This window comes from Mrakia frigida (assembly GCF_051309035.1).
Source record: "Mrakia frigida strain ATCC 22029 unplaced genomic scaffold BDY24scaffold_2, whole genome shotgun sequence".
Classification (NCBI taxonomy): domain Eukaryota; kingdom Fungi; phylum Basidiomycota; class Tremellomycetes; order Cystofilobasidiales; family Mrakiaceae; genus Mrakia; species Mrakia frigida.
In genome coordinates this window covers 700,842-717,016 of record NW_027481279.1, presented here as the reverse complement: position 1 = coordinate 717,016, position 16,175 = coordinate 700,842, and the positions used below count along the sequence as shown (strand labels likewise).

The 16,175-nt window shown below is 54.8% G+C and overlaps 4 protein-coding genes across 4 annotated transcripts; 3 read left to right on the top strand and 1 right to left on the bottom strand.

Moving 5' to 3' along the window:
* Positions 1–840: 840 nt before the first annotated feature.
* On the bottom strand, positions 841–2,421 carry BDY24DRAFT_375343 (uncharacterized protein). Its single transcript, XM_076638536.1, has 5 exons — positions 2,288–2,421; positions 2,136–2,172; positions 1,920–2,006; positions 1,551–1,818; positions 841–1,463 (listed from the first exon to the last, which is right to left on the bottom strand). Exons 1-5 carry the CDS (start codon positions 2,368–2,370, stop codon positions 1,318–1,320), a joined length of 621 nt encoding a protein of 206 aa, XP_076500754.1. The 5' UTR covers positions 2,371–2,421; the 3' UTR covers positions 841–1,317.
* Positions 2,422–4,007: 1,586 nt separating this feature from the next.
* BDY24DRAFT_94720 (uncharacterized protein) lies at positions 4,008–6,423 on the top strand. Its single transcript, XM_076645263.1, has 7 exons — positions 4,008–4,352; positions 4,434–4,541; positions 4,623–4,649; positions 4,723–4,760; positions 4,825–5,289; positions 5,375–6,068; positions 6,161–6,423. The coding sequence occupies exons 1-7, from the start codon at positions 4,146–4,148 to the stop codon at positions 6,254–6,256; spliced, it is 1,635 nt and encodes a 544-aa protein (XP_076500753.1). The 5' UTR covers positions 4,008–4,145; the 3' UTR covers positions 6,257–6,423.
* A 2,518-nt stretch (positions 6,424–8,941) lies between these two features.
* Positions 8,942–12,946, top strand: YCG1 (condensin subunit YCG1; the record flags this gene model as incomplete). Its single annotated transcript, XM_076642662.1, has 16 exons — positions 8,942–9,263; positions 9,440–9,620; positions 9,711–9,890; positions 9,960–10,206; positions 10,312–10,414; positions 10,481–10,557; positions 10,629–10,875; positions 10,953–11,344; positions 11,441–11,569; positions 11,639–11,776; positions 11,856–11,978; positions 12,056–12,187; positions 12,256–12,365; positions 12,438–12,523; positions 12,599–12,708; positions 12,785–12,946. The coding sequence occupies 16 exons, from the start codon at positions 8,942–8,944 to the stop codon at positions 12,944–12,946; spliced, it is 2,739 nt and encodes a 912-aa protein (XP_076500752.1).
* Positions 12,947–13,950: 1,004 nt separating this feature from the next.
* BDY24DRAFT_411557 (uncharacterized protein) lies at positions 13,951–16,043 on the top strand (the record flags this gene model as incomplete). Its single annotated transcript, XM_076642948.1, has 8 exons — positions 13,951–14,298; positions 14,404–14,606; positions 14,686–14,860; positions 14,918–15,028; positions 15,110–15,541; positions 15,642–15,819; positions 15,892–15,953; positions 16,026–16,043. 8 exons carry the CDS (start codon positions 13,951–13,953, stop codon positions 16,041–16,043), a joined length of 1,527 nt encoding a protein of 508 aa, XP_076500751.1.
* Between the last annotated feature and the right edge of the window lie 132 nt (positions 16,044–16,175).

The window sequence follows — 16,175 nt, the reverse complement described above, 5'->3', positions numbered from 1 at the left end:
TTTGAAGAGAAGAGAGGGATGGGAGTCAGGATCGAAGGAAGGAAGGAAGGAAGGAGTTGAACAACATTGGACCTCTCGCTTCCTCGCTTCTCCTCCCACCAGCCGTCCCTCTCCCGCAACCAGAGGAAGAAGAAAATCTTCATTACTCACCGCTTCAACAGCCCTCTCGTTCTCCTGCACCAGCGAATCTGCTCCCGATGCTCCCTTCGAGCTCGCCAAACCCTTCCCCTTCGCCTTCCCTCCTCCCGAGCTCCTCCTCCTTCCTCCTCCTCCCAACCCGACCGCACTCCCCCTCCCACTCGTCTTCTTCGCACCAACACTCCTCCCAGGCAAATCCTTCGAACTCTCCCTCGTCAAGTTCCCAAACCCTCCCTCCTCCTCGTCGCCATCCTCCTCACTCTCCCATCCCGTCGAGCTCGTTCCCTTCTCCTTCTCCTTGCTCCCTCCTCCCAAACTCTTCTTCTTCAGCTTCGTAGATTTACTCATCTGCTTCTTCCCCAGCAGCAACGTCTTCGCCAAATTCAACTCTGTCGGAGGCAGGGTGTTGCCGACGAAACCAGAAGAAAGGCCGAGAGGAGCTCTCGGACGACGGGTTGTTGTTGACGGTTGGGAGGCAGAAGGCGGAAGAGGGGACTCGTAGATTCGAGGAGGGTGGACCTCGCGGGCCATTAGGATTAGAGGAGGTAAAGATTATAGGAGGAGAGGGTGGGGAGGAGAGGAGAGGAGAAAGAGGGGGTGAGGAGGGTGAGGAGGTTGGGAGGAGAGGGAGGTTGGGAGGGAGGGAGGGAACGAAAGAGAAAACAGGCGGGCGTTCGATTGAAACGGAAACGAACGAAGAGGGACGGAGTTCGAAAAAAAAAGAGAAAACGCGTCGAACGGAGCAGATTTTGTTTTCCTCGTTCCTCGGACCTGATGAAGAGTAGCAGCAAGTTCTCATTTTGAGCGTGTGTAGAATCTACTTCCTAAGGCAGAAGGACGTGAGAGAGAGAGAGAAGATTGAACAGGAACGACGGAGCGACGCGAGGACGCGCCGTTGATCGAGAAAGCAGCATGTAAAGAGTCGTGAAGCAAGAGAGATAGTGTCCAGAAAGCTAGAAGAGTGTTCAAGGTCGTTAAAAGCAAATAGAAAGAAAAGGCCAGAAGTCCGTGGGGGTAAGAAGAAGGAAGAGGACGAGAAGGAAACGAGAAACGAAACCGAGCGAGTGAGCGAGCGTGGTTATAAACGATAGGGACGAAGCTGGAGGAAGATGCAATTGGTATGAAAGTAGGTATTTGTTGAAGTCCAGAGTGTATAGTCCGAGCGCAGGAGAAGGTCCTTCAAAGCGTCGACCCTCTCCCTCCTCCCGCCCTCCTCAACAGACTCCACCCGCTCACCAGCATCGCCATCGTCGTCGTCAAGAACAACAGCAGTCCTGGATTCGAGTAAACAGACGAAGCTCCAGAGCAGGTCGCACAGGTCCAGGCTAACCAAACGCAACAACAAAAAAACAAACCCGATCAGCTCCCAGCCCTCTCCCCTTCTTCGCCCTTTTTTCCTCTCTCCCACTCACAGCTCAAATCCGTATAAGTCTGCGGCCTATACAACGCAAACACCAGTCCGACATTCACACTCATGTACCCTGCGGCGTTCGTCGCTTTGGGCCCTCTGTCGTCCCAGATGGACATGGTGTAGGTCGAAGCGGCGAAGGGGACGGTTCCGGTCTGTTCGACTTCGTAAGGGGACCAGACGATCTCGGTGGCGGTTCCTGGGATGGTGGAGATGGGGTAGGTGTTTCCTCCGGAGGCGGAGGCGACGAGGGTCAAGGAGGTCGGGGTGGCCTGTGGGAGAAGAAAGAAACGAGGGAGGAGGAGGGGACGAGCGTCAGTTTGGGGAGGGAGAGAAGGAGCGGAGGAGAGGAGAGGAGAGGGAGGATGCGTACGTAGACGGAGGTCATGTTCCATCCGAAGGTGATGTACTGGTTGGTAGCGATCTTGTAGAAGGAGGCGGCTGCTGTAGCGGCGGGATTCTGAAAGAGGAAGAGAAAGCAACAACGGAAGAAAGGAAGGAAGGAAGGGAGGAGGTGAGCTTCGTCCTCCCCTTTATCCGTTTCTCTTCCTCTCCTCTCCTTCTACTAGATCTTCCAAATAGTGCGAACAGTGATAGTAATTCCTCCAAGAGCTGCTGTTGCTGGACTGTAGTTCGTTCGAATCGATGAGGAGAAGAAGGAACGAAGGAAAGGGACAGTCGTCAGCGGAAGAAGGGAAGGAGAGTTGGCTGGAACGAGGGTTTCGAAGAGAGGAAACGCACATAGAAATAGTGGTAGCTGAAGCTGAACCTCCAGAGGCTGAAGCTCCTGTCGTAGCGGTAGCGGCTGCTGTATTCGAAGACATGGCGCAGAAGAGAGAAAGGAGAGAAGGAGGAGAGGCAGAGGTCGACGTTGCTGGGCAAACGACAAAGGAGTCGGATCGGAAAGTCCAAGGTTCGTCCCTCCCCAAGGGTTTGTATTTTTTGCTTGAATTTTTTTTGGAGAAGAACTGGGTCAAGGTAGAAGCTAGGAAGGGAGGAGAGGAGGTCAAGGTTGAGCTGAAATCAAAACAACAACAAAGGAGGGAGGGAGGAGGCCGGGACCAAACACGACGAGGCCTCGAAAACAGTCGCCGCCCATCTCGCTCTCCCTCTTCTTTGCTCTTGACGGTCATCATCGAATACAGCGAAGTCTCGTCCTTTTGGCTTTGTCGAATCAGTGGTCGAAGGGAGAGGCAGTAGAGCGCACGGTGGCCTCGATCTCGTTGGGAGGAGGGAGACAGAAACGGTTGATCTGGATCGAAGAAGGAAGGGAAGCTGATGAACGAACTTGACATCCCCTCTCCTCTTCTCCCGTTTTGTTCGTCGTTCAGATTTGCTGACACAAGAAATCAGTCGCGTCGGATCTTCTCGTTTGCCTTCAGAGAGCGCTCCAAAATTCAAAGGCCTGACCCCCTTCGTTGCCTTCCTCCTCTTTCTTTTCACCTCTTGACGCCCATCAACTCTGTTCCCCCTCCCCCCTCCCTCCCTCCTCAGCTTCTCACTTCTTTTGCTTGCTTGCTTGCTTCCTTTCTTTCTTCTTTACTTTCTTCCTTTCTTTCCAGCCTTCGAACCACCCCCAAAAAGCTTCCACTCAGCCCTCCCGTCCGTCGTCGCCATGCCCTCCTCCTCCTCCTCCTCTTCTTCTTCTCGCCACTCCAAAGCTCGTCCAACATCCCTTCCCAACGCTCCAGCTCCTACAACTTCTTCGAGGAGCTCTTCTCTCCCTCGTCCTCCTCAAGGGAGTCCTCGCTCGGTCGACGTTGAAGGAGAAGAGCATGCTTCAGAGGTGGAGACGGAGGTACTGCAGGAAGACGAGGAGATTATCGTCAAGGGAAGAACGAAGAGTGGCAGTGTACTGCAGATGGGAAGAGGAGGTAGTAGAGAGAGAGGAAGGTGAGAGATTTTCTTGTAGGATTTGGGGGGGCAAAAAGGAAAGGCAACACAATCGGATCGGTCGCTCACCCTCCCTTGTTTGGTCTCTTCCTCCTCCAGATCCCCTACGACCTCGACAGCTTCTTCTCCTTCCAAATCGAGTCCCATTAAAACAAGAACACCCGCTAGACATCCTCTTCCTCCTCTCGCGAACCGTCATCTCTCTCCCATCAAAAGAAACGTTCGTCCTCTCTTCATCTTCGCTGCCTCCCGCTCAACCCTTTCCTTCGTTGCGATGCTGACCTCCCTCCTCGTCTCTGCTTCGTATAAAGACCTACTACAACCAGTATCACACGATCCCTCACCACTACCCTCAACAACATCAGCCTTACTACCCACAGCAGCAACAACAACAACCTCTTCGAACTCCTCTCTCGTCGTCGTCTCGAACGGACTACCAATCGTGCCTTTTCATCGCAAAGTCAGTCTCGCCTCTCCCCTCTCCTTCACTCCTCTATCTCTCTCTCTCCCGAACTAACCAAACCCTCTCTCTCTCTCTCTCTCTCTGACCTCTCCCTCCAGCCTCCCAGGCAACTACGAAGACCCCACCCTCCTCTCCTCCCTCACCGCCCACTTCTCCCGCTTCGGCCACGTCTCCAACGTCAAGATCCGTCGAGAATGGGACGTTCGACGAACGGGCAGAGGAGAGGTCTGGGGTTGGGTCTGGATGGAGAACGAGGAGACGGCGTTGAAAGCGTTGGAAGCGGCGCCGGAGGATCCTCCTTTGCTCGAGAGGAGGATCAGGGTCGAGAGGGCGAAAGCTCATCGATCGCTCATGGTGAGAGCTGTGGGGAGTGCGGCGTTGGTCTTGGAGGAGGTGGGAGAAGGGGAGAGGTGGGTGGTGAAAGGGAAGGAGGAGGGAGAGGAGAAGGTGGTGAGTTACGAGACCTTCTTTGGACGCGACGACGCTGCTACCGAGAGCTGACTTCATTCCCTCCTCTCGACGACGCAGAAGGACATCAAGGCTATGTTGGAGGAGTACGGAGAGGTAGAGGAGATCTCTTTGAAGGTGGGAGGTTGGGAGGGAGAGGACGAAAGAGGGTTGGACGTTCGATTTGCCCACGTCAGTCTCCCTGTTTTTTTTTTTTTTTCCATTCTCTCCGTAGAAATCGCTCATGAACTGATCATTGTTTTTGAAACCCAGCGAGACGACTGTATCTCAGCGTTGAACGTACGTCGTTCGAACTCGATCGCGACGCAACGCGACAAGTTGAACTGACCTCTCCCTTTCCTTTCTCTTCCAGGGTCTCAAACACCTACACGCCGAGCTCGAAATCACCTGGTCAGTAGCTCTTTCCTCTACCCGCTTCTAGAATCGTTGCTAAAGCCCTTTCCGTCCTCTTCAGGTCCCACGACGCCAAAAACCGCTTCAACCCTTTCCCAACCACTCCCAACCCAAATCCCCTCTTCCAAGCCACTCCTCCTCCCCACCTTCATCAGGTCAACATCCATCCTCACGCCTTCTCCGGCTCACCAGCTTCTCCTTCGCCCTCTCGACCGTACGGCTACCGAGGAGGTCGAGGAGGGTACCGAGGCTCGTCGTTCCGAGGCAGAGGGAGCGGGTTCATGGGAGGACGAGGAGGAGGGTTTCACAATCGAGCTGGGTCAAATCCGTTTGCGAGTCCTCGTGGAAGGGAGGTAGGTGGCGGGGAGAGGGAGAAGACGGAGAAGGACTTGAAGGAGGAGATGGGGAAGATGAGGAGGAAGGAGGACGGGAAGGGAGAAGGCGACGGGGAGCAGGAGGTTGAGGGGTTGAAGGCTGAGGAGTGGCCTGCTTTGCCTCGGGTTAAGACGCCGACGAGACTACACTGGTCAGTTCGATCTCTCTTCCGTGCGTTCGTATCGCTTGAAGGACGAGGAACTGACTCGACTCCGTCCCTTCTTCGTTTCCCTCAGGGACAAGGAAACCTCCGAACCCGCCGTCGCTGCCCCCGTCACTCCTCCCTCCGAACTCAGCACTACGAGCATCACCATCTCCGAGGCTCCCACCTCTGCTCCAACCGTCCCTGACTCCCACAAGACTCCTCCCGCTCGACATCCCGCTCCCCTCGAACCCGACGAGTCACCTTCCTACTCAGCAACCCTCGCCTCCCCTTCCGCTCTCGTTCTCAACCCCAGCATCCCCTCCGTCCCAGCTCGAGTCATCTCCCAAACCGCACCTCTTCAGAAATCCTCCTCCCTCCCTCCAACTCTCCCGAGCAGCAACGACGAAACAACGACCGCCATTAACATCGACACGTCCACTTTCCTCACCACTCCTCGATCGAGCGCGGATCCTCTCCAGATTCTCCTTCGACGAACAACGACTACTCCTCCCGACTCTTCTAATCCTGGACCTCCAGCTTATCAGACTCCCGTCGCCAACAACACCAACGGAGGAGACGAGAGTCAGCGGGTCGAGGAGAACACTCCGGGTTTGAGTTTGGGAGAGGGTTCCCCTTCGAGTCCGCTCGTTGGGACGCCGTTGAGTGGAGGAGTTGGGTTGGGAGTTTCGGAGAGAAGAGAGGGAACAGGGATGGTCACGGGTTCGAAACTCTGGCAGGCGAACGAGAAGGAAACCGTGTTGGTGGATCCTCAGGCGGTTTTCGTGGTGAGTTTGGAGAACGTTTCGTCGTTCGATGTTGACTCGTCTTTCGAAGAGACTTTCGGCTGATCAGTTCTGTTTTTGTTCCTCTTCCCCAGGGCGGACTAAACAAGATCGAGATGGACGACGTCAAGTTGCGAGGGGTCTTCGAACCGTACGGACGAATCATCGACTTCCACTTCGTTCGTGAGTAAAGCTATCGAGTTCTCCCGTGCTCTACTTTCCAAACGAAGCTCTGACTGACTCTCACTTTCATCTTCCCGCCCTGTCTCAGCCAACGCTCGTGAGTTCCCGTCGTTCCCGTCTTGCAGAGTTCGACGACCGACTGATGCTCTTCCCCTCCTTCGTCGTCTTCCAGCCAAGGCTCAGACTGGGTTTGCGTTCATCACCTACTCGAGCAAGACTGAAGCTGCTTCTGCTGTTGAGGGCGAGGTGAGTTCCGTCGCGTCTCTTCTCGTCTCGTTTCTCTTTTCGTTCGCCTTCTCTCGGCTCGGAACTGACCTCCTTCCTTCTCCGTTCGAACAGAACGGACGAGTCCTTCATGGGAACAAGATCAGAGTTCAGCTTCGAGAAGTTCGAGAGGCTCAGATGTCGCACCGAGTGAGTCTGCAATCGAGCCATCCTCTCTCCGACGACGACGACTGACGTTCGGTCCTTTTCCACCCCTTGCAGAGTCACCCCGCCTCCTCCCCTTACAACCGACTTGTCGCTCGAGACACCTCTCCCTCTTCCATCACCAGCCCTCCCGAAGACTCCAGCACCTCGCCTCGATCTCCAACAAGATCCAACGTCGAGCGACATCCTCTCGACTCTCCCATCCGAACGATCCTTCCTCGACCAGTCCCAGTCCTCGTCCCCATTCCTCGAGCAAACCCTACGTACCCAGGCCTCCCTCCTCAGCATCAGCAGCATCATCCCATGCAGATGCAGATCCCCTTTGGAGCCGTCGACGGATCAGGATTCGGCTACGATCCCTACATGGCCTACACTTACTCGTCGGGAGGAGGAGAGGGAGCGTTCTTCGGGAGCGTGAACCAGCAGCAGGGAGGGATGATGAGACCTGATGGACTACCTTACGGTCAGATGTTCTATCCGCCTTGGATGTACGGAGTGAGTGCTCGTTTTTTTTTTTTCTCTCGAGGACGTGTTGAAGGGATTCGACGGTCATTGACGCGGTTTCTGTACCTTCGACTCAGGTCCCTCCTCAGTACCACTACCCGATGCATCCCTACCACCACCACTCACAGCAACCTCCTCCTCTTCAACCTTCGGCTCAGGTTCCAACGAACGAGAACGCTCCCCCTCAGCACCAGCAGCAACCCTCGTCGAACGCGTCGTCGATTCCGAGCTCGCATGTCTTCCCAGTCGGTCCCGGAGCTTCTCTCGAGATGCACAGCTACCCTCCGAAGCAGCAGCAGGATCCTACGACGACGAAAGACTCGGAGCAGCAGGATTCGAGCGAACCGAGGACCCCAGGAACGAACGAGAACGATGTCTTTGTTGTTCAGAGGATCAGAGAGGTTCATCTTCTCTCGCTGCCTCTCTTCTCTTTCGTTCGAGGTGCTAACGAACCTTCCTTTCCCTTCTTTGACTTCCACAGCTCCAAGCAGGTCAAGCGAGAGTCTCCCTCCAGCAAACTCAACCTCAAACCAATCCGACGACCTACTCTCTTCCTCCCGTCTCTTCCTCGGACGCCTACCTTCACAACCAGCAGCAGCATCGTCCCAACGGAGCTTCGGAGAACTGGGATCACCCCTTTTTGATCCCGCACCCCAGTCCCATCGATGGTCGCTACCCGTCCTTCAACTCGAACCATCAGAACCTCTCTCAACTCCTCCACCAACAGCATCCCCACGAGACCCAACCTCCCTCTCCTCACCCTCACCCTCACACTCCCGTTCCTCCCCAGTTCTTCTACCCTTACTTCTCGCAACAACAGCATTATCCTCAACATCACCAGCACCAACCACAGCAACAACAGCAGCAGCAACAACATCACTCGCATCCTCATCAGCAACAACACGTCGGTCTCGAACCCTCTATCAAAAGCATCAGCAGTCCTCTCGATCCAGCCGTTGGATCCTTCTATCCCGACAGCAACAGCAGGAACGATCCAGGTGCCAACGTCGTGGGATCCATCGTCGGAGGAGGAGGAGGAGGAGGACGAGTTCAGGAAAGGGGAGTCATCGGGGGAGGAGGGGGGTTCCATCATCAGCAGCAGCAGCAGTTCTCTTAGTTTCAGGCTCTCGTTCATCTTTGTCTCGTTTGTACATATCCCTCCCAGTCGCTCATTCTCTTTTCTTCTCGTGTTTCGTCTTGCACTTTCCTTTGTCGTCGACGCGTCTCCGGCTTCGTTTTTTTCTTTTGGCTCGTTCGTTTCTCTCTCCGTCCCCGTCTCTTTCTAGCTACCGAATCAATCTAGTGATTTTCCTATGCCCCTCTTTCCTTAACTTTTGACGTGACTCTGGCATTTGTAGCACTGCTGAGCTGAAGAGAGAAGAGACGGACGAGAAGCGAGCGAGGAGACAGATGTAGAGAGGTACGACCAGACCCGTGAAAGACTTGAGTCCAAGCATCGAGGAGGTGGGGAAACCCATCGTGAGCCTCTCTGAAGACTCGAAGATCTCCATCGGTCGAGATCTCGAGTCGCGGACTTTTTTATTATTATTTCTTTGAGCTCGACGCGTCGAGCTTCCCCCTTCCCTTCCTCCTCCTCCAAACAGTCAGCAACCCTCCCTTCCCCTTCGGACAACTTTTTCTCCCTCATCCATCCACTTGACTTCTAACTACAGACCTCGTACTCTCATCTCTCCTTACTACTAGGGATCCCAACGGGAGAAGAAACCAACAACTTCCCCTTCCTCCAGAAGAAAAACAACATGGCTCCTCCTTCCAAACGGTCCCCTCCTTCTCCTCCCGATCTCCCTACCCTCCTCGCCCCTCTCCCTCAAATCTTTGCTCAAACCCAAACCTCCACCGCCAACCACTCCAAGAACGTCGCTCTTCTTCGAAAGATCCAGGAGCAGGCTGCTTTGGTGACGACTCCTAGGAAGAAGGGTCCTCCAAAGGAGACGGGAGAGTTGGCCTTCACGGAAGCCTTCGTAGCGTGCTTGGAGAGATGCTTGCCGGTGAAGAAGGGGGTGGCAGTGGCAGATAGGGTGTTGAAGTTTGTGGCTGCGTTCGTTCAGGCTTTGACAAAGGGTGAGTCCAAGCAGCAGAAGGAGCAGAGAGGGAAAGGAAGGAAGGAGGGATGAGCTCTCACTCTCCTTCCTCCTCCTTCGAGCTCCCTCCTTTCCATCCTCCCATCCCGCCTCGCGAGCTCCCTTGTACGACCTCGAAACAGCTCTGATCTCTATGCTCACCTCTTTATCATCCAGCTCACACCGAAGCTCAAGCTGGTCACGACGAGGACGACGAAGACGACGACACAACCGCCTCTCGCTTCAACACCGAGATCTTCAACTTCGTCTCTCAAGGATTCGAAGCAAAGGACAAGCACGTTCGATACAGATGCTGTCAACTGGCTGCTCTCTTGCTTCCTAGGATGCCTGCTCTCGAGTCAGTTCAGTCATCGTCTTGATCTGGGAAGGGGAGGGAGAAGGAGAGAGAGAGAGCTGACCTTCGACTCCTTCCTTTCGTCCTCTGCAGCGAGGACGTCTACGCTTCCGTCCGACTCTCCCTTCTTGAACGAGCTCGAGACAAGGAAGTCCCCGTTCGAGTCCAAGCTATCCTCGCTCTCAGTTCCTTCCACGGTCAAGACGCAGAGGACGAGGACGAGATCGAAGTTCTCGGAGAGCTCATGGACATCACCGCGACCGATCCTTCTGCGTTCGTCCTATCCTCACTCGCACTCTTCTCTCTCTTCGCTTACATCTACCACTCTCTTGGTGCTTACAGCGACGTCCGTCAAACAGCCCTCTTCTCCCTGCCCTTCACTCCTCGAACCCTCCCCGTCATCCTTCTTCGAACTCGAGACGTCGACCCATCCGTTCGACGAACAGTCTACCTTCAAGCTCTTTCGCTCGCTCAGATTCAGGACCCCAGGAGGCTTACCATCAGACAGAGGGAGGAGGTCGTCAGGAACGGACTCGGAGACCGAGATCCTAAGGTTCGACAGGCTGCTGGGACGATGCTCACCAGTTGGGTGGACGCTGCTGGAGAGGGTGGTTTGATCGAGGCGAGTAGGCTCGCCGCTCTTGTCTTCGCCCGTGAGAAGCGAATCTGACTCTTAACAATCTCTTTGTACCAGTTCCTCTCTCGATTTGACGTCGTCACCTCTCAAGAGGCAGAGACCGCTCTCGTCTCCGTCTTCTCGTCTCAGACCGAGAGGTTCGAGGACCTTGAGTTCGACGGTGAGTCTCCCATATGTCTGCTCAGCCTCCGAAGCTGAGCTAAGGTGCTTTATCTTCCTCTTCCAGATCAATACTTCATCGATCTCACTCCTGAGAAGGCTTTGCTCGCTCGAGTCTTCGTTCAACGATGCAGGCAGCTCAAGGTACCCGACTTCTCTCCTCCTTTTTTCTCTGACTCCGAGCTCACCCCGCTTCGCCTTCTTTCATTTCGCAGGACGAGGAACGCCTCGAGGAGTCTCTTCCAGTCGTTACAGCTCTCGCCTTTCACATCCAAGCTCAGTACAACTCCCTCCTCGCTCTTCTCGAGGAACTGGACGAGCCCGACCTTTCGGAGGACGACCGAGTCGATGGAGAACAGAACGTCATCGAGAAGGAGTTCATCATCAAGGAGATGATGAAGCTCGCTGTCGAACTCGATTACTCGGACGAGACTGGACGAAGGAAGATGCGAGGTCTTGCTCGTAAGCCGCTCTTCCCTGCTTCTCTCCTTCCTCTCCACGCCGAGACGGACCTGACCTCTCTTGAATCCACATCGCAGGTGAAATGATCGCTTCCTTCGACCTCCCACCAACGATCATCCCTCACAACCTCGACGTCCTTCGAAAAATCTCGGAAACCGAACGAGATCTCATCCGAGTCATCGTCGAGGTCGTTCACGAGATCCGAGACGCTGGAGTCGACCCTGACGAGACCGCCGACGATGAGGACACCCGAGTGGCTCCCGACTTCGAGGAGGAGCAGGAGGAAGGTCTCGAGTTCGGAGCGGCGCCTCCCATCGCCGCCGAGAAACCGCTTCATCGAGCGTTGGCTAGGATGTCGTTGGCGAAGGGAGAGGCGGTGGAGGGGGAGGCTGCTGAGGTTCAGAGGAAGGCTATCGTGGATAACAGGGCTTTGATGGTGCTGAAGGCGTTGTTGGAGAGGGTCAACGGAGTGAGTTCTGTTTTTCCGTCTCTTCTCTCTTTCGACGCGCTCGTCTTCCCATTTCTGACGCGATTTATCTTTCTCTCTGTCGTCTCCCATCCCTAGAGTCTTCAAGAGAACTCGGTCCTCGATGGTCTCGTCCCAGATCTCATCGTCCCTGCCGTTCGAAGCAAGGTTCCCGAGCTTCGAGAGCAGGCCATTGTCTGTCTCGGCTTGATCTCTCTTATCGACAAGGTGAGCCCAGTACATATCTCTTCCTCTTTTAAGAACATATCTGACTTCACCTGTTATTTCGTTCTGCAGAAAACCGCTACCTCGACCTTCGGACTCTTCCTCAGTCAAGCTCAGAAGACGGACGGTCGACTCAAGGTTCAGGTCCTCCAGATCATCTTCGATCTGCTCATGATTTACGACTGGAGGGACTTGGTTCCTCTTCCCAACGTGAGGATATCTTTTCGCGAAGCGACTTGACATCGAGTCGAAGCCGATACTGACGTCTTTTTCTCCGTTTCTCTGTCAGCCCGCCAACCTCATCGACCTCCTCGTCTTCCATCTTGAGCAAGCCGACGAAGACCTCGCTCTCGCCGTCGTCGTCGAGGGATCGGCCAAGCTGATGCTCGCCGGAATGGTCACGGATCCTGTCGTAGGTCTCGATCTTCTCGTTCTCGAGACGCGTCGAATTGAATCTGACCTCCCCACCTTCCCTTCCTTCTCTTTCAGCTCTTGACGCAACTCGTCCTCCAGTTTATCTTCCCCGAGACCGCCGACATCGCTCCTCTCCGACAGTGTCTTGGATACTTTTTGCCCGTTTACTGCTTCTCGTCGCCGGTCAACCAGCGGCGGATGAAGGACGTGAGTCGTTTCTTCTCGCCGTCGCGTCGACGAAGCTCAAGCCTGACTTCCGGCTTCCCTCTCTTCAGATCTTTTTGCCCACTCTCCAGCAGCTTCTTTCGCAGGAGGACGAGGACGGTATCACTCCTGGCCAGTTCTCTTTGCTCTTCCTCGATTGGACGGATCCTCAACGAGCTGTGTGAGTCCCTCTCCTTTCTCGAAGCGATGAAGGGAAGACTCAGCTAACACTTTTTTTCTTCCTACATTTCAGTCACCCCGAAGGTCGTGCTGGGGACGAGCAGATCCAAGTCGATATGGCCGTTGACGTTTTGAAGGCTCTCTTCTCGGAGGAGTGGGGTTCGTTCGAGTTCTTCTTTCTTCACTCGACTCTTTCGACCCTCCCAACTGACTACGGATCTCCTCCTCTCCCAGACGACCATCGAAAAGTCTTCGCTCAACTGCTTCCCAAGCTGTACTTCCCCGAGGACTCTGAGGCTTCTAAAGTCAAGGAGGTCATGCTTCTTGCGAAGGCCCTTCGAATCGTTCGTCCTGCCCTCTCCGACCTTTCTCTCTCGCTTCAACTCCCGCTGATTTATTACACTCTCCTTTATCTCTCAGCATAAACCTCTGGCCGATACCGTGTCGAGGAACGCTCTCTCGAAACTGGAGACCTCGCTAGCCAAACGATTCTCGAAGGACGTCGCTTCTTGGGCTTCCGAGAACAAGGACAAGTCGAGAGAGGTGAAGAAGAGTGTGAAGGAGTACCTGGAGGCTATGTGAGTCTCGTTACCTACTGTCTCTCTTCGACACCTTTGCTGACCCGTTTTCCCTTTCGTGGTTCTACAGCGGTGTCGAGGAGGAGGAAGAAGAGGAGGAGGAGGAAGAGGACGCGCCGATCGAGGACGCTCCTACTCCCAAGCCCAAGAAGTCTTCGTGAGTCTACCATATGTTGTCCGACGTTATCAGGAACCTCGCTGACGACGACCTTCATCTGCCTCGTTTCTTCATCAGAACGTCTCGTCGTTCGGTCTCCGTCGCTACCACCTCCGCCACGACTCCGACTCAACGAGGTTCCTCCTCACCAGTCGCCGATGAGGACGAGGACGACGAGGAGTCAGTAGCTACACCTTCTACGAGGAAGAAGTCTAGATCGAGCACGAACGGACATGCTGCGTGAGTTCGCTTCTCTGAATCTTCCGTCCTCCGCGTCGTGAGCTGACCTTGACGCCTCTTCCCTTCTCCACTTCCAGTCGCACACCGTCCGCCGAGACTGACGCTGATGCTTCCGAGGAGGAAGACACTGAAGCTCAGGAAGACGATGAAGATGCGACCCCTCTCCCCCCGTGCGTTTTTGTTCTCGCGTCGTTTCGACTCCTGAAACGAAAACGAAGAGCTGATTTCCTGCCTGTGCTTTTCTCAACTGTACAGAGCGGGCGATGATGACGACGATGACTCTCTCTTAGACTCGGATGAGGAGGAGGTGCCTATCGTTCTCAAGCCAGGGCAGAAGGTCGTTCGAGACAGCGACGAGGAGGAGGAGAGCGACGACATGGGAGGAGTGGATGATTCCTTGATCGACGATTCGGAGTAGATTTCTTGGTTGGTTTCACGTTATCTGGATATCCTTTGCTCGGACTCGAGAGCTTCAAAGAAATGAACAGAAGATCTCTGATGAGGGTCTTTCGCAACCAGGGAGGGAAGGAGGGAAGGGAAAGTTGAGCTCGCTCTTCGTGCGGGCAACACCCACGGCCTCCCTCTTTCCCTTCCCTTCCGCCCTACCTCCAATGGCTCCCAAGCGACCTCTACCCTCCAATTCTACGACTACCAAACGGAAGAAGGCCAAAACTCGAGCTTGGGGAGTCGTCTCAGCGGATGAAGAAGCCATGAGCTCGTCGAACGGACTCGTCTCTCGAAGCATGCTGCAACGACCTCGAACTCTGGCTTCCTGCTGCCTCCTTGCGTTCGGGAAGAACCTTCGGAAGGCTTTCGAGGCTACGGAGCAGGGTGGGGGTCTGAGAGAGGAGGTGTTGGATCAGCTGAGGTGGATGCCTGATCACTTAAAGGAGAGGCTTTGGGAAGGAGTGATTGTGAGGTCGGGATCTGGGTTGGTTTCGGCTGAGGTGATAGCAAGCGTGAGCTTATCTCTTCTTTTGGTGACCTTGGGAGGTTTGTACGAGTCCGATCTACTCGAGCACGTGCTCATATCTTGATCCCTTCTCTTCGTTCGTCCCTTGCAGAGCTTCGTCGGGAGCTCAAGGATCGTTCTACCTGGAGATTCACTTCCCTCTCTCGCCAACCTCAAGAGGCTCCTCTCCCTTCGACTCCCTCCCTATCCCAACCGAGTCACCCACCTCGAGATCAGTGGAATCCCTGAGATCTCTGATACGGCTGTGGCTCAGGCTATCCGTCAATGCGTTGGGTTGCGGTCGCTCGTTTTGAGGTTGGTTCCCGCCCTCGTCGCCCTCTCTTTCCCTTCGAGAAACGCCACTGATCGTCTTGCTTCACCTCTGAACACACAGAGGTACTACCAAAGTAGGAGAGAAGAGTCTCAAAGCCATCATCGACGGGAAGCACGACTCAAGCCTGAAGAACCTCAACCTCTCGTCGACCTCGGTCAAGCCCATCAACCTCGTCGACGTTCTCGCCCTCTGTCTGGGACTGGAGGAGTTGAAGCTGGCGAACTTACAAGGTTTCGTGAGTCCTCTTGTCCACGGCTGTATCAAAACTTCAACTGACCCGATCCTCGCACAGAACGACAACGCTCTCGGACACATGCTGGACGCGGTCCTTGTCGCTTCGAGAGACGCGAACGCGACCTCCTCTCCCCTGCAAAACCTCACGAAGCTAAAACTTAGAGGCGCAGTGAGTGACCTCTTTCTTTATCGGTCGTTTTCCAGGCCTCGCGACGAAAGGACTGACTCTTTGCGTCTTCTTCACCCGCAGAAAATCACTGCGACCTCTCTCGACCGACTTCTCTCCCTCACACCGTCTCTCTCCTCCCTCGACATCTCTCTCACCACCGTCAAATCACTACCTTCCTCCGCCATGCCCAACCTCACCAAGCTCCACCTAACAGGCTCCAAAGTCTCGCCTTCCACTCTCGTTCATCTCCTTGCGACGTCCTCTCCACCTCCTCGCCTTCGGACTCTCAACATCGGAGGACTGATGGGAAACTGGACTCCGGAGGACATCGTTGGACTTTCCGATCTTCTTGCGATTATGGTTGGGTCCGAAGGAGAGAAGGAGGGAGATTGGGGACTGGAGAAGATGACGTTGGCAGGGAATCAGCATCTCCTCGGTTCTGGCTCTATGGTGAGCCAGCAGAAGGTCCAGGCCTTTTCGCTCTTCATGGAGGACGTCGGGAGGCATATTCGAGTGAGTCCTATTGTTTCCCGTTCTTGAGATTCCCTACTCGAACGACTTCGAGCCCCCAGTCGAGCTGACTTTGCTGCTTCCTTTTCTGAACGACGAGCAGCATCTCGACCTATCCCTGAACCCTATCCACTCCGCCTACCTTACCCCTCTCAGCCTCCCAGGATCTCGCTTAGAACATCTCGTCCTTGACGAAACTGGGGTAGACTCAGGGCTGGGAGAAGTCCTCGTTGGTTGCAAGAACCTCGACACGCTGTCGCTGAAAGCTAGCAAAGTTGATGGTCAGTTCGTTCGACCCTCTCGTGAGCGCCAGCTCAAATCCATGCTGATGTTCATCTCATCTCTCGTTCCAGTCCACTCGCTCTTCCGGATCCTCCAAGCGTGCCCGAGGATCTCGACGCTCGACCTGACGAGTGTTCGAGGCGTCCCCCTTCTTCAACGACGGAACTTCTTCCAGGCAAGTTCAGTCTCCCTCATTCTTCTTCAGAAGATGACCCTCATCTGACGGTTCTTTTCCTTTTTTTTTGGTTTCTCTCGTAGGTTTGGGAGGAAGAGCTCGTTCGTCGAGACGCGGACGGAGAGCATTTCGACGAGAACGGAGTTATCCATCTCGACTGATGCATGACTCCGACCATCT